The following is a 14,963-nucleotide window of genomic DNA, read 5'->3' on the forward strand; positions in this document are numbered from 1 at the left end:
CTACCAAATAATTATAAATAAGGTATAACTTTAAAATACCATTAATTATCTGAAATATAGGTACATTAATTATCTAAAATTATTGAGATACGAATTCTAATAGTGGGTACTATTAGAATTCGTATCTCAATAATTTTTTATAGTTTGAGTAGATGAAATCACTTTCATTATAGATGTTTGCACAAAAATGCACTTGAATATGTTGATGTGTTAATATGTTCTAAAATATTATTTTATTTTACTATCTTGTTTAAAATACAGTTAAAAAGTAGATATGTAACACTACTATATAAGGATCAAATCGATATAAAAAGTATATACTTGTAGTATGTAATCCATCATTTGGTTATAAACTAGACCTGCACCGTAATAATGAACAAAGACACGAAATACAAGGTGTTGATTTGCACTTGTGCCATAGTTCAGGAGAAGGTCATAAAATACGTAAATAATCGATTGGAATTACAGTAGATGGGAAATAGCTAATATACACTGGTTTTTTTGTCATTGTAGTGTCGTAGTATTTCAGAAGTAATCCAATTTTATGAATGAAAATTATGAATGATCGGTGCGTATGCTTTGTGTTTGCGTTTGTGTGAGGGCGCAGCACGGTTTTAAGGCCAGTAACACACGCGACAAGTTTAAATACGGCTAGATGACATTGACGGAATTCCGAAAAAAAAATTACGTACCAATTTTTTTGTTGATTTGGGTCGAGAATCATTAGCATAATTACGTCCTTTAATATGGCACGGATGCAAATCAACAGCTTGTATTACCAAATAACATTCCATATGCGCACATTTTCAGATTGTTTTAACTAAGTAGATTATTAATTAAAAGTTATACACATAAATAACTTTACTATATCTATAGAATGTTCTTTGGCCAATGTTTCACAATGAACACTATCAAATCGTGACGATTACTGCCAGACCACAATCCGATGGTTTCTCTCGATGCTATCCACGTAGTACCCATTCATGTATTGACTTGGCATTGCGTCCGTCAGCTGTGAAAAAGTTGACATTGCCATTAATAAAAAATGTCTTACAGTGGCAATACTGCGATAATTTGCACGGTATTACCATTTCAATAAAATATACCCTAGTTCTCGGTAGTTTTTTTGGTGTGTTGACGGAGCAGAATTTTACGAGTTGGTAGGTCATCTTGCACTCCTTTTTCTTACTTACCATCAGGCAGAACTGATATTTAAGTACTCTCTCTATTGGTCCTACTTATTATAAAAGTTCTGCTTCCTGAAGTTTGAAGGCCATGAGATTTTATTCGTGTTTTTTGCAATAATAAAACAAAGCCTTGTATTTACTTTTTATTAAAACAGTTTCAGTCCTGCAAAATGTTAAGGAAGGATCAGAGCAGGACCAGAATTCATACAATAAAAGAGGTTTTTACATATCGAATATTTAATTATCTTTTTCAATATATTTACAGTCTTTTAATTAATTGTACAATATCTACTTATTTTACTTCATAGTCACATTTTATGAACGACATGAAAAGTATACATGGCCCTAATAATTTTCGAAATATATTTAATGGCAACCCTAAAACTAAATGGCTTGGGCTTAAAATTACATTTTTGACTTGAGTATTTTTGTTTGGAATATAAGTGTGTTTATGGCAAGCGATTAATAGGCAGTGCTGGTTACAATACAATATTATAATAGTTTAACATTTTAAGATCGTTATATATTTGTCCACAATAAATCAGATGACTACAGATAGAAGAGTATAGAACAAGAAAACATGGCCGCCCCTAAATAAAGTTGGGTAACGGCAGGACAATCAGATGGCTGAAAAAACTACAAGAGACTGTTTAACTGTTTTTATAACTAGGAATATTTAAATACATCGAGATGAAAGAAAACCTACTTAATCCAGACTACCATAAACTACAGATCATAATAAAAAGTCCGCATTCAAAAACATTCCTCTCTATGATTTCCAGCTCTTATTCTACAGATCACAATTTAAAATCTGCCTCTTCCAAATTCGAAGGCGCGTCACACCGGATGTGACGTCATTTACCATCTTCTATGCCAGTGCTTTCTCTTCAACATGGACGACAGGGACTGGGAAAGAGCATTGGCATATAAATATGTATAGTCAAAAATTTTAATTTCATGCACTATTTTAATAACATTTTACATATTTAAAACATATTTTGTGTTAATGATGCGGTTGTGCCCACAACGTCTTTTATACATACTAATTTTAATTATTTAATTTTCAGAACATAAAAAGTTGGTTCATACAATGATCTTGTAAAATGGCCCTCTGCTTTCTATGTCTTTAATAATTTATGGTATCTTTCCCCAGTCCATGCATGCAATTAAATATAAATATCCAGTATGTAACATATATCTTTAAATTTTTAAGTTTTTTTTAATAGAGATTTTTTAAATAAGGTGCTTTGAAATAAAACATACATAAAATTATTTTACACAAGTATACAAGGCTTTGTTTTAATTATAATTAAAAATGAAGCATACTTTGTCTTCAAATATCTCATCAATAGCAGTTGTGATTTTAAACAATGCTTGCATGCTAAGTTAATTATTGTTTCCCAAGCATGCTTACAGTACATAAAAAATAACACAGGAGTAACAACGCATAATAGAATAAAAACTGGCCTAAAGGACATAAGCTCAAGCTCTAAAAGTCTAGACTATATAAAGTACCAAACTTCATTTAAATCAGTACAGTAGTTTTGGCGTGAAAACGTGACAGACAGACAGGTACTTTAGCATCAGAACTGAAAACTACCAATGTTGTTTTGGCCGTATTGTTTACCTACTTAATAAATTACTTATGGTAGCAACATCAAATACATTTAAAAGTTAGTATGACGATGTACAAAGGCAGTAAAACTTAAAAGAAAATAAATTAACTGTGTTTAAAGTAAGCTAGTAAGTAGTACTGTTAATAAAAACAGTAACTCACCATACTTGAGCTAGCTTTGTTTGTGCTGGGGCCCTGATTCACTTTTGGCTTCATATCCTCTTCCTTTAACATGCAATCTGAAATAGATAAACGTTAGTATTTAGTTTTAGACTTGATAATATCATAAGCACTTCCCTATCAGTGTCAAAATTTGCAACATTCTAGAAAAAAAACAAGCTATTTTATGTTATTTTTGATATCACTCAATGTGGAATCATTCTATTTTTATTTAGCCTTGTGTCTTCCGGACATTTATATATTAAAGTTCTTATTTAAGTTACACAAAAAACGCGGTAGATAGCAACACCAATCTTAGGTTATCTGTGGGGTCACATTTACTTCTCTGGGACTGTCCGTGTGCAACAAATAACTACAAAATAATTGGGGTAGTACTAGAAAAGAGATAAGTTTATCTATCACTCTGTCTTTCTCATATTTTTCCACATAATCCCATGATTTTTTCGTGTTTTGTCTACTATAACTAGGTTTGTTTATTTTATACAAAAGTTCATAGACAGACAAAGTTGTTATGATTATATTGTGGAAACCTTGTCATAGTAATTGGGGTATAACTGATAAAGTAGCGAAGACTTTGTTAATGATTGTGAACTATGAAACAGAGGTACTTTACTTAGTTAATAAATTGATAATGAGCGTCTAGCGCGTTGATATCTTAATCTTTACTATGATAGTTACAAATTATGTCAATTTAATTACTGCACATTACAGTGTAACTATGAAAACCGAAGCAGCAAAAAGGAAAATTACTCCATGACACTAACAGTAAATAAGTATGAGGTTGGGAAATGATGTGTAATAAAAACCTTTATTGTTGGAAACTACATATATTCATCACGGCTTCTATCAAACCATTTTTGAGGTTGCTACCGTTTTAGTAAAGTGTGATGTGAAAAAGTGCTAAGGGTGCATCTACACGGTGCATGTAGCTGGAGCAAGTTAACATGCGCAAGTGACAAGAGCCCGCGGGTGGGTATTTTGCTTTGGTATATACGCGAGTCGTTGGACCAGCACGTTTTTAATTTTTTTTTATAACATCTTGTCGCATTTACCTCAACATGCGCAAACTACTTGCACCGTGTAGATGCACCTTAAGTATAAATCTACCTTACTGCAAAGTATCGAAAGATAAGACTAATCACTTATATACTCACTCTCATTACTCTCATTAGGCAGCGTCAACCAGAACTGGCTCTTCAAGGTGTGCTTCAACCCTGGTGGCAGCCCCACCTCGCCATGGACTGAGGTGGCCAGTATCTTCGCGGCGTCCACCAGCAAGGAGGCCTGCCATGACGCGGCGTATATCAGCCGTAATGATGACTGGGCGGCTGTTGAGCTGATCATCGGGTAGAGAGACTGATGGCGACGGAGGTTGTAGAAGGCTATGCCTGGAATTAAAGTGAGGGGTATTTAGTATTTCTGCATGGTATCGTATTTTTTAAAGTGGCTGTGACTGTCACATTTTAAGTTGTTGAGTAGGTATGGAACATAATTGTGGGAGCTAAGTGTCAAACTGTGCATGGTTGAAGTCGAAGAGTAGTCCATAGTCATCAGTATTATTGTTTATCATTTATTTATTTTTAAACATATAATTTACATTTTTAAATATTAAATATAAAAATAAAAAACATTTAAAAATATAAAAAATAGGTTGCCACCGATATCGGGCACAGGGTCCAAGGTACCGGTGGTTAGGGTCCCAGAGACAGAAACCTCCTCACAATACGTGCCGTATCAAGGAGTACTGCCTTCTGAATCAGTCCCTTGATCCAGCCGCCCAACGAGAGCCTCCTGAGGTGTTCGTCGAGGCTCTTGGCTATTAAACCATTGGCCGTAACGACAATCGGCACAACAACAGCCGTGTCGACACTCCACCTGGCGACAACCTCGTGCGCTAAGTCGACATACTTTATTTGTTTCTCTTTCTCAGCTTTCACAAGGTTCTCGTCATGCGGAACAGCGACATCGACTATCATCGCGCGGCGCGCTAATCGATCTATCACCACAATATCAGGTTTATTGGCTACAATAGTCCTGTCAGTGATGATAGATCGATCCCAGTACAACGTGATATGGTCCTTTTCGAGAACTGGGTCGGGCGCATACTTGTAGTACGGTACCTCAAGGTCTACAAGGTTGTATTGCAGAGCAAGCTGCTGGTGGATAATCTTGGCCACTTGGTTATGTCTGTGCAAATATTCACCATTAGCCAAACGAGAACAACCAGATATAATATGTCTGATAGACTCACCCGGATGGTGACATGCCCGACATATGTCAACCGTCCCGTCTTTCACGATATATCTCCGGTAGTTATTCGTAAGGATAACTTCGTCCATTATTGCACATACAAACCCTTCGGTTTCTCCAAACAAGTCACCGAAGCGTAGCCAAGATACGGACGCATTGAAGTCTACATCGGGGCCATGAAGAGCCCCGAAGAAGCGTCCGTGTAGCTGCTTGCTCTGCCATACCTCCTTGCGATCATGGGTAGTTAGTACCACAGGTCTGCGCCAGTTCTCATTTGCCAACGATAGCGGGGTGAGTCCTTTGTCCACTGCTACCATATCACGATGCATACCCACGTCGCTTTTGAGAAGATATTCTCTGAGACTGCATACCTCACGGTTGTGGAGCGTCTTTGCATTTAAAAAGCCTCGACCTCCACATTTCCGTGGGATGTACAGTCTCATCACCGACGATCGTGGGTGATGCATTCGTGCTGCGGTCAGCAGTGTGCGGACTCTCCTATCCAAGGCATCCAATTCAGTTTGAGTCCATTTGAGTATGCCGAAGGAGTACATCAGGACTGGCATGACCCAACCATTATAGGCGCGAACCTTGTTGCCGCCTGATAAGGAACTTTTTAGAACCTTATTCAGGCGGCCAAAGAAACGCTCCCGCAATGACTGTTTCATGACAGCCACATTGATGCCTAACCCCTCCGCCATACCCAAGTATTTATATGTATCGTTTGCGGAGAGTGATCTCAGGTTTATGGAATCTGAGAGTTGTACTCCCTCAGATTCCACAATTCCCCCTCGCTTTACATGCATGACTGCACATTTGTCCACACCGAACTCCATCCTGATGCAACTACTGAAATTTTCAGTGATCTTCAGTAGCTTCATCAGCTGCAGTTCTGTAGTGGCAAACAGTTTCAGATCATCCATATAAAGCAAATGGGATAAAACCTGACCCCCTCTCCGCAAAGGATAGCCCAGCCCCGAACCCTCTAGCAATGTGCACAAAGGGTTCAAGGCCAGGCAAAACCAAAGTGGACTCAAACTGTCACCCTGGAATATTCCCCGCTCGATCTTAATAGGATCGCCGGTCCCTTCAATTTGTCTACATCCTGGATAGTGAAGAACCGTTCTCCATTGCTCCATACATGACGCAAGAAAGGCGCGTAGAGTTGTATTTATTTTATACAACTCCAGTACCCTCCTAAGCCATGTATGGGGGACCTTGATGTGCGTTAATTACCATGCTTGCCCAAGGTTTGGCTGTAAAGTCTGACTTTAAAGTTCTGACTACCTCAAGATTACCTCAAGATGTTGTCATCTAAATGAAAATTATTATTGGTGAAAGACTTAACACTCTTTAATACGAATTGGGTATCTTTTTATTAACCCGACTTATTAATCGAGTAGGTAAGCTTGTAGTGTAAGAGGTGAATGAACCTAAGGACGTTTGGAAATCTGATAAAAGTTGGCTTATCTTGATGATCTTCATTGAATCAGGATAGTGACTTTATAATGTCATTGTACTAGATGCGTGATATTATCAGACTATAAACAATATTGTTGATATCGTTCAATACCTAGACGTTAAGTGATAATGTAGATTTTTGTAGTACAGTTATAAATTAATAATGGATATAATTATTTTGGTATTTATCTTGATCAGGTAAAGTACGATAATTTTTTTAAACGACCTCAAATAAGACTTTGTTCACCCACACAGGGCTTGATTTATTTGTCTGTAAGTTTGATTAAAGTCAAAGCATGTGTCACAGATATTAACATATTTTCAAACAAGCAATTCTTGAATTTTCCTTGCTTTGTCAGAAGAAGAGATATTTATTGCTTTGCTAAATATAATGGCTGATATATTATTGACTCATACATATTTACTGCTTTGTGTATTTATCTATTTTCTGTATTTAATCATTATTTGTGTCACCCAACAAATTATAACTTCTATCATACCTACCCTACAAATTAATAATTAGCTAATGAAACCAGTATCAGTGATAATTCACCGCGGTTGTACGTCGCTCGCTACTATCAGAGCGATAGCTAACTTGTAACTTAAGGTCATGTACCATGCACGCTGATAACTGACACATTGGACTTCTTGCGTAAATTTATAGAACAGACACGCATTGTTTGTGTGTTCTATAGGCCATGCATTTATAAATTATTATCAGGAACTTTTTGATTAGAATATTTTTTAGAGGAAACATTTTAATAAAAAATGTGTCATCAAATCAAAATTACAATAATTCATCCTTCATGTGTCTTAATCAAATTAGCAATAGGTACGTTTTTGACCAATATTTTTTAATACTACCTAAATGAAAAAAACTATCAGAGTAAACGACCCTTGACGCAGTACGTAGTACTAAGTATGTACTACAAATGCGGATATTTCATATAAACGCAATATGCGGATACTATTCATTTACCCATACGGTAAATCGATACTCGATAGTGATATTGAACTTGATCGTTTGCATAGATCACAATCAGATAAACATATCAGTTATCAAGTAAAAGGATCAACTAGGTATTTCTTAATCATTAATTCTATGTCCTGGAAACTATTCAAAATCACAATTTTTATGTAGCCTACAAAAGGATTTTTCTCCCTATTGCAATCTTTTGATTATAAGGGTACCTATGTAGGCAAAAGTTCAACTAGGTCATTCATTAATTAAAATGTTCTACATTATCTGTAGACATAGATTAGTAAGACATGACCCACAATGACAGTACATAGTACTACTGTTATCAGCTAGAATCGTATTGCCGATAACGTGTCAACTTATGTAAACAAACAATAATACTACAAAGTACAACGTAAGTGACGCACATTCTAGATCTTAGCCAACTTTTGAAAAGGAGGATAGTGTAAATTGAATTACATTTTGTTCATAGAAGGACTTTGTATGATGTGTTCTCGTTTAATAACTTCGTAGTTTCAAAGTTAGCCACACTGGCCAGGGAAACTCTTCCCATTCCCAGATAAAAAGTAGCCTACCTATGTCCTTTTTCAAGTTCTAGACTAGGTACCAAAAATACCAAATTACAGTTAAATTGGTTCAGTAGTTTTGGCTTAAAAGCCAGACAGACAGAGTTACTTTCTTTAACCCATATCCCGCAACCATTATGGTTGAAGCTAGGATTCTTTTCTTCACCACCTTTCCTCATATTGCAAAAACGCAACATAACTTCCCCAACTCACCTTGTGACTTCCTATTAAGATAAAACTCGAGCGTCCCCAGCCAGAGGTCCACTTTGACCCCCACAATGCTCCCCTTACAGAAGCCGGCGTTATCCCGACTGACTGTGGCGTTGTGACGCAGGGCTCCGGTGTATGAGAGTCCGTAAGACTCCGCGTCGCGGCCGAGGAAGGAGGTGAACGTGTATAAGGAGTCTACCATGTTCACTTTGTCTGTGCCGATGCCTACCATCTGCGGAAAAAAATAAGTATGTAATTTTATTAATAATGATGTGAAAATTAATCCAATATACTTTTTGTCATAATAAAAATTATGATTATCTTTTTCAGCTCTTTTGATGAATTAGGAATTTATGTAAAAAGATAAAGGTTATTTTCGATGAAGAATAGGCCTGGCCTGTAATGATATCTAGGACTCTCAGATAGGGCTGCCATCCGTCCGGGTTTCCCCGGATTTGTCCTCGTTTGGAGGCCGTCCGGGGGCCGTCCGGGCGGGGTTTCAAGAAGTGTCCGGGGAAAACCCGGACACTTTTCATGTAAGGAAGCGCCTCATTGAATTTAAGTACATGTACTAATAGTAAATGGATTACAAATTAGGTATTATTTTGCTTAAAAAAATCGCACTCGTTCGGGGAAAAAATGCGATTTACGCCAAATGTCCGGGTTTGGCGAAATTCGAGATGGCAGCCCTACTCTCAGAGCATGGTTGACACTGCAGCCAATTAGACTTTAGAAAAGGCTGATGCAATATTAAAGTATTTTCTTCTTAATGCCCTGTTCCCAATTTTATTTGGGGTTGGTGTTTTTCTCTTAAATTCTTTTCCGTCACTCGTCATACTAACATACACTCCCTTCTTCCTCCATATCAAAGTAATGAAGTGTATAAAAATATCGAAATCAAGCAGCTAGTTAAACCAGTTTAACTCATTCCCGAGACAACTATTTATACATCGAAAATGAAAGAAAAGGTCAAGTGGTCTATTTAAAGGAATTGTAGAAAAACAAAACATACAACAGTGTCGTGTCGAGCTGTATAAATGTTGATCAACAACCATTGTGGCGCTTTGCCAAAGTGGAACTGACATTGCATAGTTACAGAGACTTCCGACATTGTATTCAAACAGTTTTATTTATTGGGAACTTTATGGCTGATCTCTAAGAAGAAATAACTCTTTATGAAATAATAAAGTTTTTTTGTGATTTAAAATTCCTGGCCGACCACTTTTCCGAGTCTAATCAGATGCAGTTTAGAACTCGAAAAGATTTTAGATGTCCCTGTAGTTTCTTTAAATAAACCTGTGCCTTGCAGACGCAATTATTTTGCCTAGTCGGGCAAACAAAATACCTAAATATTGTATCGCCCATATTAGCACGAATTCTACGAAATATTGTCTACTCTAACAAGTATTAGATCAATGGTCGTCGATCAATCTGGTACGATATAATCCATCATTTTGTTATCAGGCACACTTCGAGATAGAAATTGCCAGCTCACATCGGTCAATGTTAACGTACCTAATCAATGACTATTGTAAAGTAGTCGTAATGTAACTGGTAACTACCTCTAGAAATGCACCGTTTCTTGTCCTTATCAATTTTAGATCGAAGGTCATTTGTTTCTAACAGAGCTGATTTAAGAGGGCTATCACAAATTTTCGAGTTTTATACGAGTTTTGATGCGTCATTATGCTTTGGATATAGTCACAAAAAAAAAACAAAAATAAGATTAAGAAAGTTTGATCATTTATCTTGGGGCTGTTTTCAATAAATATTTTAATTTGTCCACGTACATCAGTAAAATCTTTGTCTCTGCAAAGGATGTTTCATAAAATGTTGCTTTTGGGAATCTTTTGATGCTTCAGTACTACGAGGATATAGCAATTTAACCATTTATAAAAATGTTCAAGATACAACTATATCTTGTACTTGTGCTTGCTTACACCAATTTATTACAATTCATACAGTAATACACCAAAAATAATTCTATAAAACTGAGAGTTACTGACAATTTTCCGTACGAAACTATATTTTTTATCTATGAAAGTATAATCCAAATTCAAATAAAACATATTTAATAATTAAGGTGGTATTGTTATAAAGCTTGAAAAAAAAAATTGGTCTATTTAAAAGTAAAACAATATTTTAAAATAATTTTTGTTTGCAATGCAAAAATCAATATAAATCTTGTGACGCGCGGTGTTCAACTTTAGTCAGCGCCAGCGCCAGGCGCTTATCGAGGGTGGACGTATCGCTCGCTGTTGCGCCGCGCAAACTCGCCGGAGCTCGAAAAATATAGCGCAACCTGCGCAACGAACTCGTTTTGATACTAGTGGGTTATTATTTTATTTATTAGTTTTAATGATCTGATTGAAATGCAATATACACAAGTATTAACCCATGATATTCTAATGCGAAAATGTTATAGATTGGGTTCTCTTTTTTTGATGTTGGTTATATAGAAATATGTACGTAAATGTCATCGTCGTTAGTTTCGCTGTTGCATAATAATATTATTGGATATCTGTGATTCTTGCAGGATAATGAAAGCATATTTAATTCAGATTATCAGACTCAATCGGATACCAGTACAAATAATATGGTAAGTATTTTTTGTCACTCGCAACAGACATATTTGTTTTAATAAACTATTTACATTCCTAGTTTTTATTGTTGCAGGAAAATGAAGATACAATACATGGAAGACGAATTATAGATTTTAGTTTTTTTATAAATCAATTACTTACACCTAATTGATAAACATGGTGAAAAGTTTGGTTGTCGATTAAATAATTTAAAAATTGTAAACGATTATTTGTTTATTGTAACTCAATCGAGCTATTCTAGGTTATAAAATTCATCGGTACAAATAATATTTCATAAACTATAAAACCAATAAACTATTTCGAAAATAAAAGTGGCAAAGTCTCAAGTTTGTTTGTGCCGCGTGGCGGTCCGCAGGTGTGCGTTGCGTATTTCACTAGACGCACACGCGCGCAAGTGCTGCCGGCTATCGTCTAATTTACCTAAATCTGAGCGATTCGATTTTGTAATAGCGCTCTTAAGGACCACACAAGATCCACAAAACAGCAAACCTCAAACATCAGGTGTACCTAGCTATGTATTTCATCAGGAGGTTTTGGCACTATAGAATACATTAACAAGTACCTATATATGTATATGTAATTTTTCATAGGGCAATGTACGCCACGATTTTGCGGTATCAAAAATTAATTGTTTAAACATGGGCCTATCGTAACATAAAATGTTTTAGCTATTTGTCTTCACTGGTAGGTACTGATAAATCATTTTATTAATGCGTGCCTCAAAGTCAAAATACTTGAGCCAGACAGACAGCAAGTAAAACAAATAGATAAGATTTAAAAAATATCGTACGATAGGTATTCATAAACTTTATTAGTGCAATTGATATTTTTGACATCTTATCATAAAAGTTTACAATAAAGTGTAGTAAGTTATCACAGCTAAATTTAAACCATAATCTTTAATTTCTTTGGTTGAATGCTCTCAATGCCTATTGGTAAAATATGTAGTATTTTTCGGACCCCAATTTAATTTTCTATGTGATTTTATTGATACATATTTTTATTTATTTCGTTGTTATGTTTTGCAATGTTTTACTCGGAAAATAAATTCAGTTCACTACATATCAGCGCAACGTTATCATTTCCTTAGCTCCGTAGTAGCAGGCGAAAAAAACTAACAGGTATCTATGGATTGACTGAGGCTCGGTCCGCTTAAATCTTGATGAGTAAATAACTTTAACATGTACTCACAATATCAGTCCCATAAGGTTCCGTCAGCATCTTGACCTCCCAATAGTAATGAAAGTCGTTGACCAGCGCCGTGTCTCCCTTGATGGCAGCGGTACCGGAACTGTAGTACGGGTGGAAGGTCACCTGCTTCTTCTGAGGACACATCAGCACCCAGCTGGGGGCGGGCGTGTTTGGCATCTCCCATTTCCATTCGCTTACTGGAATAAAAATATTTTTAAGAGCATCTGTAGCATTGTTGAATCTGTGTCAAAGTCAATATTTTTTATTTAAAATAGGCCTGTAAAAGCTCTTTCGAAACGTCAAACTAGTTGCATGGTTCCAAAGAGTTGGTCTCATGAAACCCCAAGAAACTCTATGTATCTGAACGTAGTTATGCAACGTTCAGGATTTTGCATATTTAAAAAGTGGGAATAAATCAGTTAGGTGATATTTGATACAAAAATAAATAGCTGTAGAGATAAATAATATAATATATAAAAGCTCAATTTCATGTAAACTTAAATAATGATAAATCTTTACAGGGGTGTAGTAATTACCTCATTATCTTTGTTACAATCTATACACAATAGTAGTGTATAAAATAATTAACAATGACACTCATTAAACCAATTCAAGCATAAGATTATGTGAGTAATTAATTTTTTAATGGTTAATGAATCTTTAACATGGAAACTGCACAAAACTGTTGACAGCTACTATCATTACTATAATGAAGAAGTACTGAGCATTTTATTTATTAAAAACTGCTAAGCTTTGCGGGTTTATCAATATACATAATATGGGAACTACTACTAGCACCTGGATAAAATATAGCCTATGTTACTCAGGAAGAGTGTAGCTTCCCAGCGAGAAATAATTTTTCGAATTTGTGCCGTAGTTCAGTGCCTTTAGGACGCAAACAATATTTCTTCTATATTATATTAATATAGAACAGCTGTTAGCAACAAGTGGCACAGATATTAATAGTTTTGAGGTATATATTAGGCCCAGCAAGGTCTATCTACACGGAGTGCAGCATTATATTAACATGTTATAAATGTTCGTAGGCTGTAGCATGCTGTAATCTGGTACAAAAGTTGCATCATTCTCCACAGAACTAATTAATACAGATATTTGAACTCTTGATAGCCTTTACTACTTTTTAATGATACTGTGTGCATGGCAACATGAGATAATAATTTTAGATGCAGATAGCGTTGACAACTCGATCGATAAAATTAATTAACAAATGATTGAAAAATAATTTTAAAACATTATCTGGTGTCTCAACTGTTGATAATTTTATGTACCTATCAGTTTAATTAGAATAAATTACTTTTTCAGATCTTTCTTAAATACCCAGAATTAATTTAGATGGTAAGATACAGTCATTATTTAATTACATGTATCTAAATACTTACCTACAATTAAAACAATTGTAATTGTTATTATCTGTATCTGAGTGTGTCTTAAAATAATGTATTAGTAAAATAATTATTCATAAGAAGGTATTTTATAGTCTTCTTAATACAAGGTGCAAAATGATAACTCCGTTCTGGTAATAGAATGGAGGCCACGCACAAACATCTGATCACCTGTATCTCCACCAATGCATAAGGTGGAAGACAAACATGCATAAGGTGGAAGACACACAGTCCAGGATTGGATGCAGAGAGCTCAGGACCACCGTGAATGGAAGGATATCAGCAATGGGCAAATATAGACTGAAGAAGAAAGGTATACCAAACAAATGTAATGGGACGACTCCATAAGTCATTCAGTTGAAGTGTGTAACTGTGATGAAGTATACCCTAGTACTTCACTAATCTTCACTCCTTCTTCATGAAGATTTAGGAGCCCAAACAATGAATTTTAACTGAGAGGTAGCTACTTCATTAGGCGTTTTGTAAGTGATAGCAAGTAGGCCACTACACCTGTTTAATGTTAATTAGATAAACACAATTGAAATCAATGAATACAATTCACCTGTTATTATGTTACGATTACTTAAACTTAGAAGTTGAATGGTTTATAGATGAAAAAGTTACACTAAGCAAACTTAAATTAAGAATTGCTAGCAAGGAGTTCTTACTGTCAGAGTGTTCACCGCAGGCACAGCCATAGTGGCGCTCCCAATGTGTAGGTTTCCCCTCAGTCGATGTCGTACACTGGCAGTAAGGCTTCGCAGCCCTCTGACGATCTTCACCAGTCACTCTTGATGTCAGCATTTTGTCCTCACAAAATTACAACACACTAATAAAGAAAACACCTTTTATTTCACTTACACTCTCACAAAATCCACCTTAACATGACAATATTGAGTTTTTTAACGTATTTTTACAAAATCTCACTACTGGGTCAAGAATGAAAACAACAACGTTGTTATTTAGTTTATATGCACCAATCATTACAAAATTCACACCACAATAGTATTTAAATTGTATGAATGCAAGAAAAATCCGACTTTTAATCAAAATTACAACACATGAACATAGTTCGACTTGATTATTTTGACAGATTGATTGGATTGATTCGATCGTCGTGGCCACAGCAATATTTATACCGTTTGGTACGTTCGGGAATATTATTTAAGAAATATCAAGGTAAAATAGAAAATTAATTTTAATTTACTTATTTGATGACCTCTTCTAAAGCATTTGATACCATGAAAATCTGTCTCGATAACATGCGAAGTTATTTGCAATAATTTTGTGATTATTTAATCCAATTATGTTTTATTTT

General features: G+C 35.5%; 1 protein-coding gene and 1 long non-coding RNA gene across 4 annotated transcripts; one reads left to right on the forward strand and one right to left on the reverse strand.

Moving 5' to 3' along the window:
• Window positions 1-421: 421 nt before the first annotated feature.
• LOC110383188 (SPRY domain-containing SOCS box protein 3) lies at window positions 422-14,755 on the reverse strand. Of its 3 annotated transcripts, none has more exons than XM_064035727.1 (6): window positions 14,314-14,755; window positions 12,243-12,439; window positions 8,452-8,680; window positions 4,137-4,370; window positions 2,965-3,041; window positions 422-1,012 (listed from the first exon to the last, which is right to left on the reverse strand). In XM_064035727.1, the coding sequence occupies exons 1-6, from the start codon at window positions 14,447-14,449 to the stop codon at window positions 926-928; spliced, it is 960 nt and encodes a 319-aa protein (XP_063891797.1). In that variant the 5' UTR covers window positions 14,450-14,755; the 3' UTR covers window positions 422-925. The 3 variants fall into 3 exon arrangements, with proteins under 3 accessions (XP_063891797.1, XP_049694031.2, XP_049694030.2); XM_049838074.2 differs by lacking the exon at window positions 422-1,012 and adding an exon at window positions 1,407-2,093 and having other exon boundaries at window positions 2,970-3,041; XM_049838073.2 differs by lacking the exon at window positions 422-1,012 and adding an exon at window positions 1,407-2,093 and having other exon boundaries at window positions 14,314-14,754.
• Window positions 10,086-11,205, forward strand: LOC135117189 (uncharacterized). The gene is made up of 3 exons (XR_010276690.1): window positions 10,086-10,777; window positions 10,985-11,047; window positions 11,125-11,205. It is a non-coding gene; the product is annotated as an uncharacterized LOC135117189 (long non-coding RNA).
• Window positions 14,756-14,963: the final 208 nt, after the last annotated feature.

The sequence above is a fragment of the Helicoverpa armigera genome, chromosome 8 (assembly GCF_030705265.1).
Source record: "Helicoverpa armigera isolate CAAS_96S chromosome 8, ASM3070526v1, whole genome shotgun sequence".
Lineage (NCBI taxonomy): Eukaryota > Metazoa > Arthropoda > Insecta > Lepidoptera > Noctuidae > Helicoverpa > Helicoverpa armigera.